Raw genomic sequence first — 20,289 nt, 5'->3', positions numbered from 1 at the left:
TAAAGAGAAAACATACCTATTGGTTTTAAGAAATGTTTGCTTCTTACTTGGAAAATGTTATAAATTTGTATGAAAAAGGATTTTTATAGGCCGACCTTTTCTTTATTTTATTGCATTTTTAAATTGATTTCATTTGGTCGGCCGACAGCCTTCTATTGTTTTGTACTTGACTAAAGTTCCAACAGACTATACAATTTTTGAATTCTTTAGAAGATTTAAGTATTTAATGCCTTTTAGTTTTTGTGTTTTTTTTTAATTTAAATCTCATTTTTATTTTGTCACGTAATTCCCACGTCCTAACATTAAGCAAATAAAAACCACTTTATTTCAAACAAAATTTTAATAGATTTTTTTTTTTTTGGTTCTTTGACCATTCTATTTAAGGATTTCAAAATATTTATGTTGCAAAAAAACGTGCGACTGAGACTGTAAAATACTAATTGCTTAGCAATTTATATTTTTTATGAACACACACTCACTCACACATACCTACTGGACATTAACCGTGACGGACGCGAAAAATTCCATTTATGAGTTATTGTCAAATTCCTCATGGGATTTAAGACAATTGATGAAGCCCATCGTCATATTAAATAGAATAGAAATAGCCAGCCACTTCATACCACAAATATAACACTTAGAGAGAACTTACATATGAATGACAGCATCTAGGCAGTAAACTTAAATAACAATAAATTTTGCAAGTCTCTATAATTTAAGGAGGAGAGGGATTAAAATGTATAGTATGAAGCAAAAGTTTATGGACTTTAAGGAAAAATTCGAAAGACTAGAAAAAAATATTTAAAGAAAGTGAATTTTTGTTATAAGATTTGTTTGTGAGCTTAACTTTTAAAACCTATCTCTATTTTTTTTGCTGACCCTTGAGCTTTACTTTTGTGAGTCACTGTATATGGGTGTCTAGCTTATAATGGTGTGCAAAGCTTTACTACTAATAATCAAGCTTTGTGTTGTTACGCAGGGTTTATTACATTTAAGCAAAGAATAGATACAAGAGTGAATGACTGCTAATGAAGGAATGAGTAAGTGCAGATACATAACGTATACCACCTCATACACATACAACAACATACAACATGTAGATATATAATTTTCTTTTTCAGCCACTGTAACTTTGAAATAAAACGATTATTAGTCATACAAAACACAATGAATGGTATTGTATGAAATAAAATGAAGAGGGAACATTATAAACTGAAATGAAATTGCATTTTCAGTTATGAGTTTGGACTTTTACGATGAAAATTTATTGTGCGATTATAGAGACTTTATATGTACATGTGTGTCTGTGGTATTTGAAACTTATAGAACCAGAGTGAAAAAAAAACTTTTTTAGATTTTACAGACACTTCTCAATCATTAACGTAGTTATTGTCATGTCATTAATAACTACATATATACATATATGTGTGTGTGTGTAATTGTATGTGTTTCTATTTTGTGAATTATTATCCATTTAAAAATGTTAAGATGAATTTACATTAAATTATTTATGACACAGAAACCAAACATTTTAATTGCTCGACATTTATTAGAAGATTTATAAAGAATTTATGTCTATTTGCAACTTACACTTATACTTTTGGTAAAGGAAAAGAAGCCAATATTTTGGGTAAAGGATATTATAGACAATTTATGTGATTAGTGATGTGTTAAGCATAATAATGCATATAAGGATTTTGATGTATTTTCTTTTTTTTGAAATATTGGTTTGAGTAGATTTATAAGGTTTTTGAAAGGAAGAACTACATGTGGTTTTATCAGACTATAAGATGAGTTTGTGACAGGATACTTAACAAAATCTATAGCTTTTGGAAGACCTTTCCAATAGAAAAACACACTTCTTAAATAAAGAATCTCTCTGACAGCACACAATTTTCTACAGAAATAATATGACCGGAAAAAGGAATTTTGTTTAATGGAATTTCTATCTCTGGAATAAGTCATTGTTTCTTAAAATGTCGCTCTATATGAAGGCACTTTTTTGTAGAAAAAAATCTCTCTGTAAGAATATATTTTTGTGTATAAAATTTCTCTCTTAGTTCTCTTTAAAAGAAGTCATTTATAAAAAAAAGTAAGAAAACGCTTTGTATAGAAAATATATCTCTGTAAGAAGACAATTTTCTAGAAAATGTATCCTTCTACTTTTCTATAGAAAATATCTCTCTGTAAGAAGACATTGTTCTATAAAAAATATTTCTTTATAAAAAAGACACATTTCTATAAAAAAATGATCTTTAAAAGTACTTAATTTTTGTAGAAATTTTATATTTTTCTATAGAGAATGTCTAGCTGCCAGAAAACACTCTCCTATAGAAAATATTTCTCTATAAGTGCTCTGAAAGAAGGAGGCCTTGGGAAGACTCAATTAAAATAGCATCTTTTTAGAAATGATAAGAACTGTAACTTTTTCTGTCTACTTGAAACCAGTTACATAACTAGTTCTGCAACAAAATCTTATAGTTCTGCAAAACTTTGAAAGACACATTCTTTATGTGGATGTTTAAAACTATATATTGTCCTGTCTACTTGGTACCAGTTACATAACTAGTTCTGAAACAAAATCCTTTCTTAATGATTATAGATTTTTACAAAATAAATTTTTTAATGTAACAAATGTTATGAACAAATTTTAATGCCTTTCTACTCAGAAAACTTTGCCATAAACTATTAATTTCTTAAACATAAATCTATTTAAATTTATGATTAAAAACATAAAATTAAAAATCTTTATATGACAATACCTTTAACATACAATAAGATATTTATTTCAACACCCAAACACAAAAAAATTTAGCCATGTAATAGCTTCATACAAAAAACTTCCTCAGAAACATATAAATAAAATTATAATAAAAAGTTTAATGTAATGAACGTGATTAAAACCCTTAAACAACAAATTTTCATATATTCATTTACATGAAAGATTAAGTCAACTCTTGAACAGAAAAATGTCATGAAATCATGGTTTTGGAAGAGAAATAAAGAAAACACAGTCATAAAATTATATTGAAATACAGTTTAGAGCGTTATATCTGATTTTATAGCACCACTTAGAGATTTCGCTAAAATGATAGTTAATCTAGGTTTTTTTTCTTTCTGGTGACTACCAGCAGCAGCGGCAATGTAATAAATTTTGAGATTTCTTTTTCACATTCACATTTAAATTATTTTTCTTATTTTTTATCAATTTTTATGGCCAAAAAAAAAATCGTAGTAAATAGAATAGAAAGAAAATATTTTTATGATCCAATTTCATTACATTGAAATAATTTCTACAATAGACAACAAAAGAATAGAATAGAAGCAGCAGCTACTTTGCATTTAACCCCATTCTCATTTTACATAGAAATTCTAACACTTTAACTAGCAGACAGTGATTTTACAACCATTTCCTTTGATTTTTATGACATTTATGATGTAAGAGTTGATAAAAAAATGAAGCTAAACTTAAAGGAAAAAAAATATCTAAAATGGCATAAAATATTGAACTGTTGTAAAACTATTAAATATCTAAAATACAAAAAAAAAACATCCTTAGGATTTTTTCTAACATATTTTTTAGTGTTTGGTTGGTTTTATGCTAAATTATTCTTAGAGTAAGTTTTTTTTGTATTTGCTATTACAAAAAGGTTAAAGACATTTGCATATTGTTTATCAATCATACGATATAAATTTTATGACACCAGTTGTGTGTCTAAAAAGAACAGAAGTACCAATCCCAATCCCTTAATAGTAAAGCACATCATTTTACGAGACACTAGATACAAAAGCATAATAAACTATAAAAATTATGATGATTTCATCATAATTTTAAGAAAATAGAAGATTTTTTTAAAAATTATTTATTTTAAAGAAAATTAAAGGAGAAAATTATTTCGTTAACAAAACTTTTCCCTATATAAAGCCTATTTTATTTATTCTATCACCTGGTCTAGTCTCTAGTCTAGTCCAAAGTCTAGTCTATAGTTTAGTATAGTCTAGTCTATAGTCTAGTCTATAGTCTAGTCTATAGTCTAGCCTATAGTCTAGTCTATAGTCTAGTCTATAGTCTAGTCTATAGTCTAGTCTATAGTCTAGTCTATAGTCTAGTCTATAGTCTAGTCTATAGTCTAGTCTATAGTCTAGTCTATAGTCAAGTCTATAGTCTAGTCTTTAGTCAAGTCTATAGTCTAGTCTATAGTCTATATTCCAGTCTAATCTTTAGCCTAACCTCTAGACTAATTTATAGTCTAGTCTATTATGTACTCTATAGTATTATATAGACAATTTTATAGTATATAGCAAATATAGTAATCAAATTGATGTAAGAATTTAATTAAAATGATGCATGTTATTTGTTAAGATTAATTAAGGTCAAATTGACCATTTTTCCTTAACTTCCCATGAAATTTTTATAATTTCTTCTGCAATGACATAAAATTTCAACACACCGGCAATGCATCATTGTAAACTAAATCAGGCATACTTTTACTATAGATCATCAAAAAAAAATAATAATACAAAATAATGACTGAGTGATAGACGCATCTAAATGTTATTGAAATACTTTATTTACAAGCGTCATCAATCTAATATTACACAAATCCCATTTTATCTTGTACTCATAGTCCAAACACATTCAGCCTGGCTGGCTGTCACTCATATAGATCACTTTTTAAATACATTATTGTTAAAGATTTTTTTGTTGTTAAATTAAATATGAAGTGAAAAACTTATCAGAGAGCAGCGATACCCTTGTCTGCTTGATGGTGTTTTTTTCTGAGGTTGTTGGTGGTATTTGATGATCACCACAAAAAGTGTCATGTATGGTTTATTTTTATTTGATCATTTATACTTGTCTTTGGATTTTATGTTGATGTTGTTATTGTTGTTCTTATTTAGTTTAATTTCATTGAATTTTTTGGGGTTTTATTTGTTTTGTAAATAGACACACAAAAATGTGTAATATGCCTTCAAAAGATTAGGGATTTTTTTTCGTTATACAAACAATTTCGAATAAAATATTTATTTTTCAAATTCTGTCCAATTGTCATTGGCAGTTTGGTATTTGTTGTTGTTAAATATGTATAAATTAAGTAATATAATGAAAATAGAAGGGAGTAATGAAGGGCCTTGAAAAGTAGGTGATCTACCAAAATAGGGAAATATTGCATAGAAATGGTGGACATTCTAAGGGTAACTAACACAAACATTTTTAATTGGAATAATATTGGATTTATCATTAAAAATTTTTTCAAAATAAATGATTTTCGACATTCAAATGTTGTTACTGATTCTGTTTTCGTTAAGTAGAGGCCCCCCTTTTCCAAATTCAGTTTTACCTTCATTGCCCTTTAAACTTAATAAAAATGCAAATAAGCTTTTATAAATTTCCTCTAATTTTTCACTCTCGTTACGCTAGTTAAGACAACAAATACATAGATGTTTTATAAAATTTCTTAATAAATAACAAATAAACAAAAAGATATTCTCATACAAAATACTATAGAGACATACATACAAACAAATATACTATTTTTAAACTTCAGTAAATAAAACTAAAACAAATAAAAATCGACTACAGCAAAAGTAAAGTATTAAATTCAAATGTTGCCCTTTTTCTTTCTCTCTATTAAAAAGTTTTGCGTTAAAAACAACTTGAAAGAAAAAAAAACAATAATGAATACAAAAAGGGGCACTTTTTACAGGTTGTTAAAGATGAGTCATCAACGACATCGGTAAGTGATCGTGTTGTGCTAGAGTATGTATCTACAATTTCAAGATATTGTAGTATATACGTTGGTGTGTTTGTATATTAAAACATGTGAATAATTGTTAACAATATAAAATCAAATTATAACAGCCGCACAACACAAAAAAACAACGACAATCAGATGTTAACACACATACTTTTTTAACCCATAAAAGGCAAATATATTAAAATAAAAAATTCAATCAAGGCATTTATGTGCATAAAAATTCCAGGCGGCTGTTCCCAAACAAGTCTAGTTTATATTCTAGTACGTAGTCTAGTCTAAGCCTCTATAGTCTCTCTAGGCTATAGTCAAGTCTATAGTTTAGTCTATAGACAAGTCTATAGTCTATAATATAGTCCATAGTCTAGTTAATAGTCTAGTCTATAGTCTAATCCATAGTCTAGTCTATAGTCTTGTCTATAGTCTAGTTTTGTCTATAGTCTAGTCCAGTTTAGTCTACTCTAGTCTAGTCTATAGTTTTGTATATAGTCTAGTCTACAGTATAGGTTATAGTCTATAGTCTAGTCTATAGTCTAGTCTATAGTCTATAGTCTAGTCTATAGTCAGGTCTATAGTCTAGTCTATAGTCTATAGCCTAGTCTATAGTCTAGTCTATAGTCTAGTCTACAGCCTAGTCTTTAGTCTTGTCTATAGTCTAGTCTATAGTCTAGTCTATAGTCTGGGCTATAGTCTAGTCTGGTCAAACGCTTAGTCAACATGGTCCCTCTTCATCATTAAAGGGTTAAACACAAACGACTTGCTTATTAAATTTAAACGGCAACAACAACAAAACCATAACAATGAACCCACAAACAGAAGAAGTCAGTCGCTGTCGTCCGTCCGTCCAACCGGTCAGTAAATAAACGACAGTTAATGAAAATGATATTAAGATAAAATGGGTTTTTGTTGTTGTATTTATAATTTTGAAATAAACAACAGAACGACCCAACAACAATAAAACAATTGTTAAGATTTCAAAACTTGAAAAAAAAAATCTAAACGTTTAAAATATTTGTAAAGTGTGTGTTCTTCTTTTTTCAACCTTTTTCGGAACTGACACACACAGCAGACCTTATTTGGTTGCAACAACAAATTAAACGATTTATGATTTAACATATTCTTCAAATTTTTTAGTTTTTCTTTACGATTTCCATATATATTTTTGGGTTTTTCTTTAATGTTTAGTTTAATTTTTTTTTATTAGATGATGAAAAAATAAGAAATGTTTGTCGATTTGTTTTGTTATACCTATAGGAGGTTGATTTTGAAGACATGCTTGAGCATGTTTAAAAACCCTGCATAAGCATGCTTTGATTTGTTTCGTTTTTACTATTTACTTTTTGAGGAAGAGGTTATCATTTACTTAATATTTTTATGTTATTTAATAATGGCTTAAACTGATTAATAAAAATTTTGAATTTTTAAATGAAATTATCAGGCAAGTGTTAATTGCCACTTTAGCTGTAAATTGTGCAATGTGTACGTTTCTTATGGGAAATAAGGGTTTTTTAATATTCTGATTTTTTTTGAATTGAATTAATAAAATATGTTTACTTTTTATTTGTTTTAATCAAATTGTAAATTTTATTTAAATTTTTAACGCTTGTCATAATTTATTGATAAAATTATATGATTTGTTTCTATTGATTAACGAATTTATAAATTGCAATTATTTATGCAAATGAGTTGCATTTGTAATATGTTTTACATAATTTATTTAAATTTTATTGAATTTTATAAGCGTTGACACATGTCTGTCATAAAAGTTTAAAAAGTTATTTGAAAATAGGAAATAAAGAGTATATTTGAAAACTAAATTTGTGTTGTTAAAATAATTACCCGCATCAGATGATAAAGTTTTTTTGGGACAATTTGAATACAAATTAGAAAAATTTTAAGAATTTTTTAAAGATTTTTTCTATTAGTTAAAGATTAAAGATGTTTTTATGAATTGTTAGTTGTACTCATAATATAAGAGTAATAAATATAAAATTTAAAGATATATTCATATATTTTTAAAATTATTGTCATTTTAGACTAAATGTTAAGCCTTTTTCAGTTAAGAGTTCATGCCTCTTATGTGTCATAATATTGTCTACAAATTGTTTATATATTTTTTTAAATTTGTTATCTTATAAAATTGCAGTAGGTGTTGGAATTGTGTGTTTTATTTAAATTATTCAAAAGTAAGTTTTTTATTAAATAACTGTTTAAAAAAATAACAGAAGCAAAAACCGCATATTATTTCCTGTCAATACCCAGCAGTTTTAGTGACTGATCTAATACAATTTTTTCTTTTAAATATACAATTAACATTACAATATTTTGGATTATTTTGTTTTTGTTTGCTTACTTTAAACATTACTGGTAATCTAGCGTGTAGACAATTTGTATCTCTAAGTAAACTATAATATATTTGCTTTAATCTTCTTAACGTTTCTTTTTAGAAAATTATCTTTTCGAGATCCATTACGGTATTTTTGATTATTTGATTACTTTACACTTTACTGGTAATCTAGCTTGGAGACCATTATATTGTATCATTTGATTACTTAACACATTACTCGTAATCTAGCTTGGAATCAATTACCTCTTCCTTTAAGATTAAATATACTGAAACTATTTAAAATATCTATAACACACCCAATACATTTATTCAGCAGGGAAATCTGTATCCTAAGTAAAACTATATTTTCGGGACAGTTAACAAGAACTGCAGGGTTGTTATAAATATTGATGTAACTTGTGTGTTTTCGATAATTATTGTAATTAAATTTACTCTACATACAATAATATGACTAATGACTAAATTCTGTCATTTTAAGGGGAAAAAATTTAGCAACTGAATATTTTCTTTTACTGTTTTTGCATTCACCCTGGGGTACCTACATACATATATATTCAAAGTAAGTAAGTGTTGCCTGATTCTGTAGGGTCTGATTTTTTTTAATATTATTTCTTATTATTATTTTTTTTGCTTATTACACAAACCGCTTCAACACATTTTTTTCTCTCTTCTGTTATAAATGATTTATTTATATGCTCTTTTTCTGTACGGTTGCAATAATTCTTACTAAAACTCATTAATTCAATTTTTTCTTTGTTTAATAATTAATTTTTTTGTTGCACTTCAATTAAGGTATAACGGTTTAATGTGATATCATTTTTAAATAAGAATTTTTCTGAGAGAAAGTTTTCATTATGGTTATGAAATTCTTGTTATAAGTAAAAGTAAGGGATTAATTAATTTAATCAAGGACAAGTGAAGATTAAAATGATCTTTAAAGACATAAAAGTGTTTTTGAAAACTTTTTCCCGAATTTCTGCTGTAATGATTTGCTAAATAAAATCGTTATTTTTTGGTTTTACAGCAGATTTAAAAACTGGTAGTAGTCTTGCCTTTAACTTAATCTATAATCTAGCCTATAGTTATTCCAATTGGACAAAAAAGGTTACCATGGACCAAATTGATAAAATGTAAAAAAAACTTCAAGTTCAAATAGTTTCTTATGTTTTTTGTAAATTGAATGCGTAAAATTAAAGGTTAAGTTTTGATTGCATAACGATACCCCCAGGGGTTACATAAGACACCATTAGGTTGCGAAATAATCACAAATAATTTTTAGCTAAAAATTAACACAACCTATTTGAAAGTCTTAATTTAGAATATTTAGAGTCAGTCTTTATTAAAGTTTCAGTTAAATGAAATAACCCCGGGGTCATAGACCACAAAGAGTTTTAACGTTTAAAATAAACAAAAAAACTGTTATGAATATTAATAAAATGGATATTTGAGGTTTATTCTTTGACACATAATCTTTGATTAAAGGCTTGAAGTGAATTGGAAAATTTTGAACGAAATTTCTAAAAGTTTTAAAAATTATATTAAATTTCATAAAAAACACGTAATTGATAAAAATTACTTTAAGTTTTGTTGCCATTAAACAAATATCAATCTTTTCTGCATCATAAAAACGCCCTTAATATTAAGGAAACTAAAAAAACATTCCAAAAAACACTTGAGTTACAAAACAGCCATCTTGGATACTATTTTTCACAAATCACAAGGCGAACAGCAACATAAAAAACCACAAAAACTTCTTACAATTCAAGCAGCATAAAAACTGAAACTCCACCCCAGAAATGATGAATCATCATTGACATATGAACGTACAACTTGTGGCTACTGAAGCAGGTATAAAAAAATACAATGAAATCAAACACTCAGCTAAACTACAAATGTGTAACATGGCCATAGAATATGAAATACAATAGAATTTTTATAATGTTTTATGTTTTCAAAATGCTCGATAAGGTTATAAGATATGAAAATAAAAGAAAATAAAGTGGAAGCAGCAGCAGAATAAAAATAATAAAAACAATTTGGGAATAAACATAAGCCACTCCCAGTTCATATAAGAAGTTTTAAATACGAAAAGGAAGGATATATTAAAGCAAAAGGATAAAAAGAGAAAGTTGTTTGCAAAACTCCGCCTAAATGCTGGTAAAAAGTATTAGAAGGCAAAATAATATTAAAATAAAATCAAATAAAAATTCTATACAAAACTTTTTTGCTTTACACTTACACACAAGGACTCTAAAGAATAGAAAATAAGGAAACCAAAACTTTTTTTGGGATTTACACAAAACCACCCTTAGGCTTTTAAGGCAATCTATAACAAAAAAAAATTGGCGCCAAAAATGTTTAAGGAAATAATATTTTATACAATTTTTTTACGTATACATACTAATAAAAAACAAATACACATACAAGCTGAAATGGAAGTCTTTAGACTTTTTATAAAATATTTTCCCTTAGAAATGTATTAAATTATCTAACTGTACAATATTACAACATAGCAACAAGGTATATAAAAATACAGAAGAAACAAATGTCCTAAATATTTACTACTACATAAGTAAAATTATACTCACAATAAAGAAAATCATATTTGAAAGATACTCTCAAAAACGACCTGTAACTTTTGCACCCTTTCTAAAGCAAAACAATCAGACGTTTCGTAGTATCTAGAAATCATAGAGAGCCAGTAAACAAAAATACTAGGCCACTTACAATACTCTGATATATATTTTGATTAAAAAAAAATTGAGCCCAAAAAAAGATGCGAAAGAGCGATGTCAACAAAATAATAAAAACAAACCCCCTGCCTAGACATGCACAAGCAAGCAAACACACTGTAACAGTAAATACGAACAACAAACAGTTAATTTTCGAATATGTTCGCAATACAAGAAACGAGAGACAACAGTGTGTAAATAATAATATAATATGAGAGAGCAAGAGAGTATATTAAAACAAGAGAACAAATGACTTTATATTTATAGCACGTGTAAGTAAAAATGATAACAACAGAGAGCTGGAGGTATAAAAGCCGTACTGGTTTGTTAATTTAAATCAGTTTCCATCTAGCAAACAAACAATCAGGTTGTGTTCCTAACCAAAAAAATAATAAAATTTCTACTCTTACAATAAAAACAAAGAACTCTCTAAATTAAAATTTACGTGTTTTATAAAAAAAAAATTAAAAGAAATTTTAATTGAGTCATCATTAAGAAAAAATAAATAATTTGAATACAAAAAAAGAAAATAAAAGAACATTCTGCAAAAAACTAACAATTAAAGCAAATTGTGTAATTTAAAACAAAAAATAAAAGTTTTAACAAAAATGGCTGTAGCATTCTATATACCCGATCAAGCCACCTTATTGCGTAAGGCCCGTCAACAGGAGCAACAAATCTTAGCCATGCGAGAGGCTCATTGGCGTCATGTGGCCTCGGTGGTCTATGATGCCCTAAGGCAATACTTGGAGGCCACACCTTCTCTACTCAACCGCGCCAAAACTAACAGCAACAAAAAAGTGAAACCCACTAAAAAGTAATTTCCCAAAAAAAAATTTTCGCTAATTTCTCCAACAATATAAAACAGTGAGAGTTTTATCATGTCGACTACAAACCATAAAGATGCCATAGTACAAATTACTTACCAATAACTAATTACTTCATCTAATACCACTAACAAAAGCCGTCGGGCTTTTTTTAAAACTTCTCCATACATTAACTTAAAAACTAAACAGCTTTTTTATAACTTTATTTAACAAAAATTTCTTTTGTAATTACTTTTCAAAATTTCATATATTTCTTATTTTCCTTTCTATATTTTTTAAATATTTACTTTTAAAAATCTCATCAAAGCAATTGTGATAAATAGTTTTGTTTTATTTTTTTCATTTCTTTTCTTATGTAAAATTTTTATTTCTATAAAAAATATTTTATTTAAAATTAAATAAATGTAATTTTTTTGTAATTTTTGTAAGAAAAGTTGAAAACAAAAACAACTAAATTTTATAAAAGAAATTTTGTAATATAGTTTTTAAGTATTACTTTAGTTTTAAGCTCAAACCAACATGCAGAAATTGTATCAATTTTTGTTATAAATTTATATAAAAAATAAATAAAAAATGAAATTTAATTAAAAAAACCAACAATTTTTTTTCTTTGAAACTTTTTTGTATTTTCAGGAAGTTAATATAAATCTTCTATAGAGAGATATTATTAACAATTTTAAGAACAAAGTTTTGTAAGCCGTAAGCAATTATATTTTAAAAATGTATATTTGGAAAATTTAGTTCTGTCAGTTTATTTAGTGAAATATTTTGCCTGCCGTCGGTTAAAAATGTTTATTTTTCTAAAAAGGATATTAGTCAATAGTGTTCGAAATTAATTTTATTTGAAAATAATTTGATTTGCTATATTCGCATTATAATTTGACTTATTGTAAGCAAATAATATTAAAAAAAATTGATTTATTAAAAAAGGATATTAGTCAGGAGGTGTTAAAAAACATTATTTTTAGAAATCATTTATAACACGTGACACGTCTTTATGCGCCATTTATTGTAAGGAAATAAAATTTCAAAAATTTTTATTTTTCAGGAAAGGTCATTCAAAAAAGATATATTTTTTCCTTTTATGAATGATTCAACAAATTTTACACATTTTCAATAAGTTGTAAAAATTTTTATAAATATTTATTAGATGTTATTATATTATGTTTTACACTATTTAAATTATACCATGTTTTTTAATATACAGTTTAACATTCATTAAAAGAAACGTATATATTATATTTTAATAAAATAAAAAAAAAACCCGTCGTCAAAAAACTTCAATATTTTGCACTGTGTCTTAAAATATTACTAATATTTATTAGAAAATTTTTATAAAATTAATGAAATTATTTGTTCAAATGCTTAAAAATATAAATATTTGGTAAATAAATGAATTTTATTGAACAGAGCATTAATAACTTGTGTAAAGCAATATTTTTTAGATTTCCCAGAATGCTAAACAAGGATATTAAGGATAATGTAATAAAATATGACTTGTATCAAAAAAATGTAATAAAATAAAATGTAGTGGGAAGGAGTTACTTAGTTAGTCAGTTAGTCAATTAGGTAGTTAAATTGTTAGTTAAATAGTTTATTAGTTAGTTAGTTAGTTATTTAGTTAGTTAGTTAGTTAGTTAGTTAGTTAGTTAGTTAGTTAGTGAGTGAGTTAGTTAGTTAGTTAGTTAGTTAATTAGTTAGTTTGTTAGTTAGTTAGTTATTTAGATAGTTAGTTTGTAAGTTAGTTTGTTAGTTAGTTAGTTATTCAGATAGTTAGTTTGTAAGTTAGTTTGTTAGTTCCATTACCAACAATTTCAAATTTATTATTTGGAAAAAAAGGACATTAAAAAGGATAAACTAAAAATTAGTTTTCAGGAAAAGTTATTATTACTTCATATTAAATATGAAATTTTAAATGTCATAAGAAAATTAAATATATATTGTTGATTTGTTTAACCACAACCCAATTGTGAATTTCATTTCATTTTTCTTACATATTTCTCTCAAGTACATTTTGCCTGTTTTTATTTCAGCTAATACAAATCGCTATTTAAATAAAAAGAAAACCTTGCACTTTTAATGTTATTATCTTTTCCAAACGAAACATATTTTATTATAAAAAATAATTTTTTTGAAAATTATTTTTTTAACTTTTGCTTAACAAAGACAATCATTTAGGACATAAAACACATGGCTTTTAAACTGATGCACAACACCATCCTAAAGTTTAAAGGCAGCAACAATACATATTTATCATAATTTCACACGAATACAAAATAACTGCACAATATAATGTTTACGTTTCTGTTTTTTTAAATGACAGGAATAAAAAATAAAGGATAATAACAAAATGTCACAACACTGATGATTGCAATTTTTTATGGTTAAAATATAAAAAAAGAAAATAGCTAAATGTAACTGCAAGTTGTAAGGATGTGCAGGCTATGAGAAAAAATAATAATGTAATAAATTTAAGCGAACAATTTTTTCAAGTTTCTTTCCTTTTTTCACATTTTTATGGCTTTTCATTGCAACTCAACTCAAAACAAAGCAATAACTGTAATAAAACATTAAAAAATTTATTAAAAAAGGAAAACTGCAACAATATTCCTCTAGCCCAAGACACACCTTTTCTTAAGAAAAAAAAGGAGTCAAACAAACAGTAGCAAACTGTTATGTGTGTATCAGTAGTAGTAGTTATAGTTTTGCATGTGTTGTCACTTTTATCTGAATGATAGATTTTATTAGTTTTTCATTTTTTATGATTACTTTTTTTCTGCTGCTTAAGCCAACCACCATAACCTAACAACCCATCAAGAAAATAAGAAACATAAAATGATTTTACAATGTAACCACTTTTCTGGCTTTCGAGTTATTAATATTCGTAGAATATAATCCAAAAAGTAAAAAACCATAAAATTTTTCTGTTTTACTCTAATAAATCTTGGCATTGTATTTAGTTTTGTAGCAAACACATTTTTATAGTTAAAGATTTCTTTATTCATTTCAGCTGGTTAAACGTAAAATCTCTTTTCTATCAATGTAACATTTTGTCATAACATTTCAACTCCCCTTTAGTTTTTTAGTAGTTTTTATTTACAAATGTGTGCTCTATGATATTATTTTGTTTTGTTTTTTTTTTCTTCTTTATTAGTTCACATTTTTTTGTGCATTGATTTCCTTTCATTACTTTACTGTTTGTGATTTCCTTTTGCCATAATTTGATTCGTTTCTTTTACTTTCTTTAAGAATGTAATAAAAAATTACGATTAATATTAACAAATTTATAGGTTTTTTTCTCCTTACTAGCTTGTGTTAAATTGAACAATAAGCTTTATGTTTCCTTTATGTATACTAAAAAAGGATATGTGAACACATTGAGCAGGAAGATAAGATGTGAAGATTTTTTTATGAATTAGTAATTTTTACAAAATTTCCCTACCTTTAGCGTTCATATTGCCTAGAGTCTAGAGTCCATACTGTAGTCTAGACCAGACTATAGTATAGTATACGGAATAGTCTATTGCTTGTGTTGTAATATAGCAAATAGTCTGAGCTATAGTCTAGATTATAATTTAGTCTATTCTGTAGTCTGCTATAGTTTCGTTTATGAGATATTCTTTGGTCTATAGCCTGGACTGTAGACTAGTCTATACTTAACTTAACAATAAATTTGTCTACAAAATACAAATTACTTTAAAATATCCTTTAATTATTCAATAAAACTTTGTACATAGCATTCATTTCTTAATACATAACCATTGTCTTTATGGGTTTCCTTTGCTAAAAATTTCAATTATATTTTGTTAATGTCAAGATGTTTTTGTTTTGTATATCTGTTTAAAGGATAAACATCTTATTGGCAAAAGCAACAAAAAAAAAAAAAAAAAAAAAATTAGGTGCTAACAAAACAATTTACATTTTTAACTTAATTTCCCTTGAAACGCGCCAAAAAACGAAGCAACAATTATTTTCGTTTAGCAAATAGAAAAAAACTTGTTGCAAGACACTACAACTGCTCCTTCGATAGTCATTGGCAAAAAAACGTTAATAATGCGCGTGTATTTAATTAAACTTTGGCTGTTAAATTGCAAGCAGTTTGCAAAAAATCGTATTCCCATGTTGTTGTTGGTTTTGGTATGAGGTGGTTGTGGGAGTTTGAGAATCAATTCGCATTGATTGCATTTTCTTTGCAGGCAAGGCAGACGGACAGACAGCCAGTAGTGCATACAACAGGAATAACTTTTTCTATGACTTAAAAGTTTTACGATAAAATCAAACGAAAACATTTTTTTTCGCAGTGTTAAACAAAACTAATTAACGTTTACAGTTATAGTTATATTATGGGGTCGAAACGAATCATGAATACCCTTTTAATAAAACACGTAATCCCATCTTATATACATAAGTGTCCCTCAAGTATACGACTATTAATTACATGCTAGATTACTTGTGATATGAAAAGTAATCAATTGTCTTTGATATATAGAAAATTAAAGGTAAAAAATGAATCCATCTAAGAGCAAACCAAATACTTATGTGTTTTGATGCAAAATAGAAAAAGAAAAAACTTTCGTTAAAATTATGAAATTTTACATAGGAATAATGAAAAATTTCATCAAAATTTATGTAAAAAACAATTGTTTGTATTAGAGGAGTAAGTTTCATTGACTCACTAGTCAATCGTCATTTAAATATTCCTAAGACTATCTAATTCTTTTGACGTTCCATATTCCTTTGCAAACCTATTTCACCATTCATATTCTGAAATTGCAAAAAAAAAACAAATTGTTTCTTTTCATCTAAAAACATTGTTGAAATATTAACGTGACTTTATGATTGTGATTACCAGAAAAATATACAAAACTTTGTTCAAATTTCCTAAAACTTAAAAAAAAATGTGAACAAGAAAAACGCATTGATGTTTTCTAAAGAAAAAGTTCAATTCACTTTAAGTGTAAGTGCTTTCTAACATCACTTCAAAACTCCTCTACATTTTATTAAGCAAGAATTTTGATATTTTTTTTAACTTTTGTTTTTATTACGCCATGTTCTATAATTGACGGGTTATTTGGTTAAATGTTTTGCTAAAAGTAGAAAAGTTTTTCCAATGATTTCTTTGTTTTTTTTTCGTTTTCTTTATTTTTTTTATAGCCAACAGACAGAAAACAGTTTATAAAAATGAAAAAGTTGTTAATCAACATAAGTTAAACTGCAATGAGTTAATGTAAGTAGTTGTTAATTGTAAAAATTTTTTGTTACTAATGACTTTAATGTTAGAAGTGACAGATTTACTAAATTTATGTAAGTTATTATTTATAAGGGTATAGAGGTTAATTTAAACAATATTTTTGTAATGAAATTTTTGTAAAAAAATCAAATTTTAGAAGGTCCTTCCATATATCCTTTTGTACAAAATATTTTTTTTCTAATTTTCTTTAAAAGTCTCCATCTTTAAATTACTTTGAAATAAAAATTACTTTAAGTTTATTACAAAATATTCCTCCTTTCTAATACATAATTCCAAAAACCTCATCAATCTTATGTCAAAATTTTGTAAAATATACCACCACTTACGAATTTTCCTTCGAAACCTATCGCAACATTATTTATCTTTTCATGTCTCTGGAACAAAATCTTCGACCACATGTAACATTAAGAAAATGAAAAAAGTAGCAATCACCTCACCCCATTAAATTTATACAAAAAGTTACTTAGAATTTCCTTTAACTTCCTGTTGTAAATGACATGCCTGAATTCATATCCTGATTAGAAATAAAATATAAAAATATATATTCATTTCACTCATTTCATTGTATAGTGAAGTCAATCGTGATGGCCCATAATTAATATGCTCTTAATCAAAACTTTGTAGGCCATTTTTATGATGATGATGACGCTGGCATGCGAGCTCGACAATAATGTTGTCAAAATTAATGAATTTGTATAAAGATTTGCGTGTTGCTTATGTTTTTTTGTTCGAAGTAAATAATAGAGCCCTTGTTAGATTTTTGAATTAATATTGTAATAGATAATGATTGTTATGGGTTGATGTATGAGGGATATAATGGGAATAGTTATGGATTTATAATTGTTTTTTTAAGCACGACCTTAGGTAGGTGGAAATCACTGTAGACTAGGCTATAGTCCAAACTATAGAACATATTACAATCCAGAATATAGGCAGACTATAGATCAGACTATAGACTAGACAATTAGCCTAGACATTAGTCCAAATAATAGTCTAGACTTTATTCGGAATATAGTATAGATTAAAGACAAGGACTATAGTCCAGAATATAAACTATAGACTAAACTGTAGTTTAGACTATTGTCAAGAAAACAATTGGATTTTTATTTAGTTTACATATTAAATATTTTTCGATTATAAGATAAAATTTCCATTCAATTCTATCATAAACCTCCATTCTCTGCAACCTTCAATCATGTCTCTTTTCATGAACAAAAATTCCAATTATAATATAAAATTATATCTAAATACATTAATCTTTATATGTCTTTTAATATGATTTGTAATACATTTATACACATAAACATGAACTTTATTTTCATGAAGCTAAGATGAGTATTATTCGCTTGACTGTGTTAAAATAAACTATTTGAGACTGGAAGACAGACAAGGTTTCTAATGACATATCAATAATTAATAATGTTTTTATGCGCCATGATTTTATGCTTTTAATCTATGGAAAAACAGGAAAAACGTGCGTGTTTTCATAGAAAGTTTATGCTTTTCTTATGAAAAGGATGTATTCACTTTGACTTTAGTCTCAGTTCCTTTCTTAGCTCGACATGGGGTGTTATAAAATTATCATCAATCATATAATTTTTGTGTCTTTTTTTTGCAGGAAAATATGGAAAATTTCCTTTTATTTTATACAAGTGAGTGATGATGAGTATTTGCTTTTCTTTTTGTAATGTTTTTTATTTTCATTATGAAAATAAATTATAATTTTTATATGACTGTTTAATATTTTCTTTTAGTATTTTCAAATTAGTTAAAGTGACCATTATAATCAAGAAAAAAGCTTAATGTTATTATAGCATGTTGAGTAATATGTAACAAGGATCAACAGCTTTTAAAAGTCAAAAGCGTTAAAGATTCTTTCAATGATAAATGATTAGCAGATGAGTATAGAAAAATATAAGTAGCATTTTTTTAACAGATCATAGTTAAAAGGATTTTAAGGAAATCAATAATGTTGTGTTTAAGAATTTAAAATTTTGCCTTTTCTCTTCCGCTTTTCTAGTATCCTTTTTAATTTCTAATGTAATTTTCCTGTCATTAGTTGTTTTGACTGATTTTGATTTGATTTAATTTGTTTTTTTATTTTTTTATAAGTATTTTTCCTTCCCTTAAGCTTAATTCCTGTTTAAACATTTTTTCTGAAATATTTTTCCTTATTTTTCCATTTTTTTTTATTTTGGTTCGTTTTTTTTCTTTCTTTGAGGGTAGTATGTGCCTTTTTGGCTAATCAAATAATTAGTTTAACATGAATGTGCAACAGTGGCATCCCTTGTGGCATGCTTTTGGCATAAGAATTTGATTTTGTTTAAATGCTTCAGTAAATCTTGGGTTTCAATTTTTTTTGCATTTCTTTAACTTGGAGGGTTAGAGAAGTAGAACTTTTTTGATTCGTTTTGTTTGGCCAAGGATTTCGAAGTTTTTTTGTTAGTTTTTTCTTTTGTTTAAAATTAAAGGTAAGAGGTCATTTTCTGTACGTGATTTTTAACATTTTTTCACTTAAGTGAGTTTCTATGGCAAGGAGTCAAAATAGAATTTGTAGAAAGCTAAAGGTTTGTTGCATTAACTGTTGTTGAAATCAGTTAATTAGCAAAACGAAACTGTATTAAATTTGTAATTTTTGTGACATTGCAAAATGTTTCATAAGTAATTTGACTGTTGTTGGAAAAAGGATTAAAAATCAGTTAAAAAAATTAAAAAATTTTACCCGAAATTCTAAATAATAAACCAAAAATTTCCATCTAAATTCAGATCGCAGGATGTAGTACAAACCTTACGTTTAGACAATAGAGCAAACTGTAGACTAGAGTAAAATGTAGTCTAGTCAAGACTATATAATAAATGATAGACTAGCATATAAATTAAAATATATACTAAACTATAGACTTGACTCTAAAATTTCCCTTTTTTCCACCCGTGGATCTATCTATAGACTAGACTATAGGCTATAAACTAGACTATAGACTAGACTATAGACTAGGCTATAGACTAGACAATATACTAGGCTATAGACTAGACTATATACTAGGCTATAGAATAGACTTTAGACTAGATTATAGACAAGACTATAGACTAGGCTATAGCGCATGCCAAACTAAATCTCAAAAGAATTTTTAACACTAATAAAATTTCCTGTAGCTAGAAAATTTCTTTATAATTGAGCTATTTTTGAAATTTTCGAAAAAAGGATATATGACAAATTTTCCAAATTCAAATTCTACACAACGTTTTTCTTTTATTATAGCTGCTAGACATACAACCTCAAGTCGTCATAGTGATATAAAGACAAATGCTAAAATATAATGCTTTGTAATTAACATAAAAATAAAATGCTTTTGTTATAAATTTTATGCTACAAATA

General features: G+C 26.4%; 1 protein-coding gene and 1 non-coding gene across 2 annotated transcripts in view; both read left to right on the top strand.

Moving 5' to 3' along the window:
* LOC111675231 overlaps window positions 1-20,289 on the top strand; it is a 266,694-nt gene that overhangs the window by 15,988 nt on the left and 230,417 nt on the right. The window lies entirely within an intron of this gene.
* Window positions 11,168-11,920, top strand: LOC111675226 (cell death protein rpr). Its single transcript, XM_023435953.2, has one exon. The coding sequence runs from the start codon at window positions 11,444-11,446 to the stop codon at window positions 11,654-11,656; it is 213 nt and encodes a 70-aa protein (XP_023291721.1). The 5' UTR covers window positions 11,168-11,443; the 3' UTR covers window positions 11,657-11,920.

This window comes from Lucilia cuprina, chromosome 5, assembly GCF_022045245.1.
Source record: "Lucilia cuprina isolate Lc7/37 chromosome 5, ASM2204524v1, whole genome shotgun sequence".
Classification (NCBI taxonomy): Eukaryota; Metazoa; Arthropoda; class Insecta; order Diptera; family Calliphoridae; genus Lucilia; species Lucilia cuprina.
Note: the sequence above shows the minus strand (reverse complement) of the source record. Positions and strands in the feature narration are given on the sequence as shown.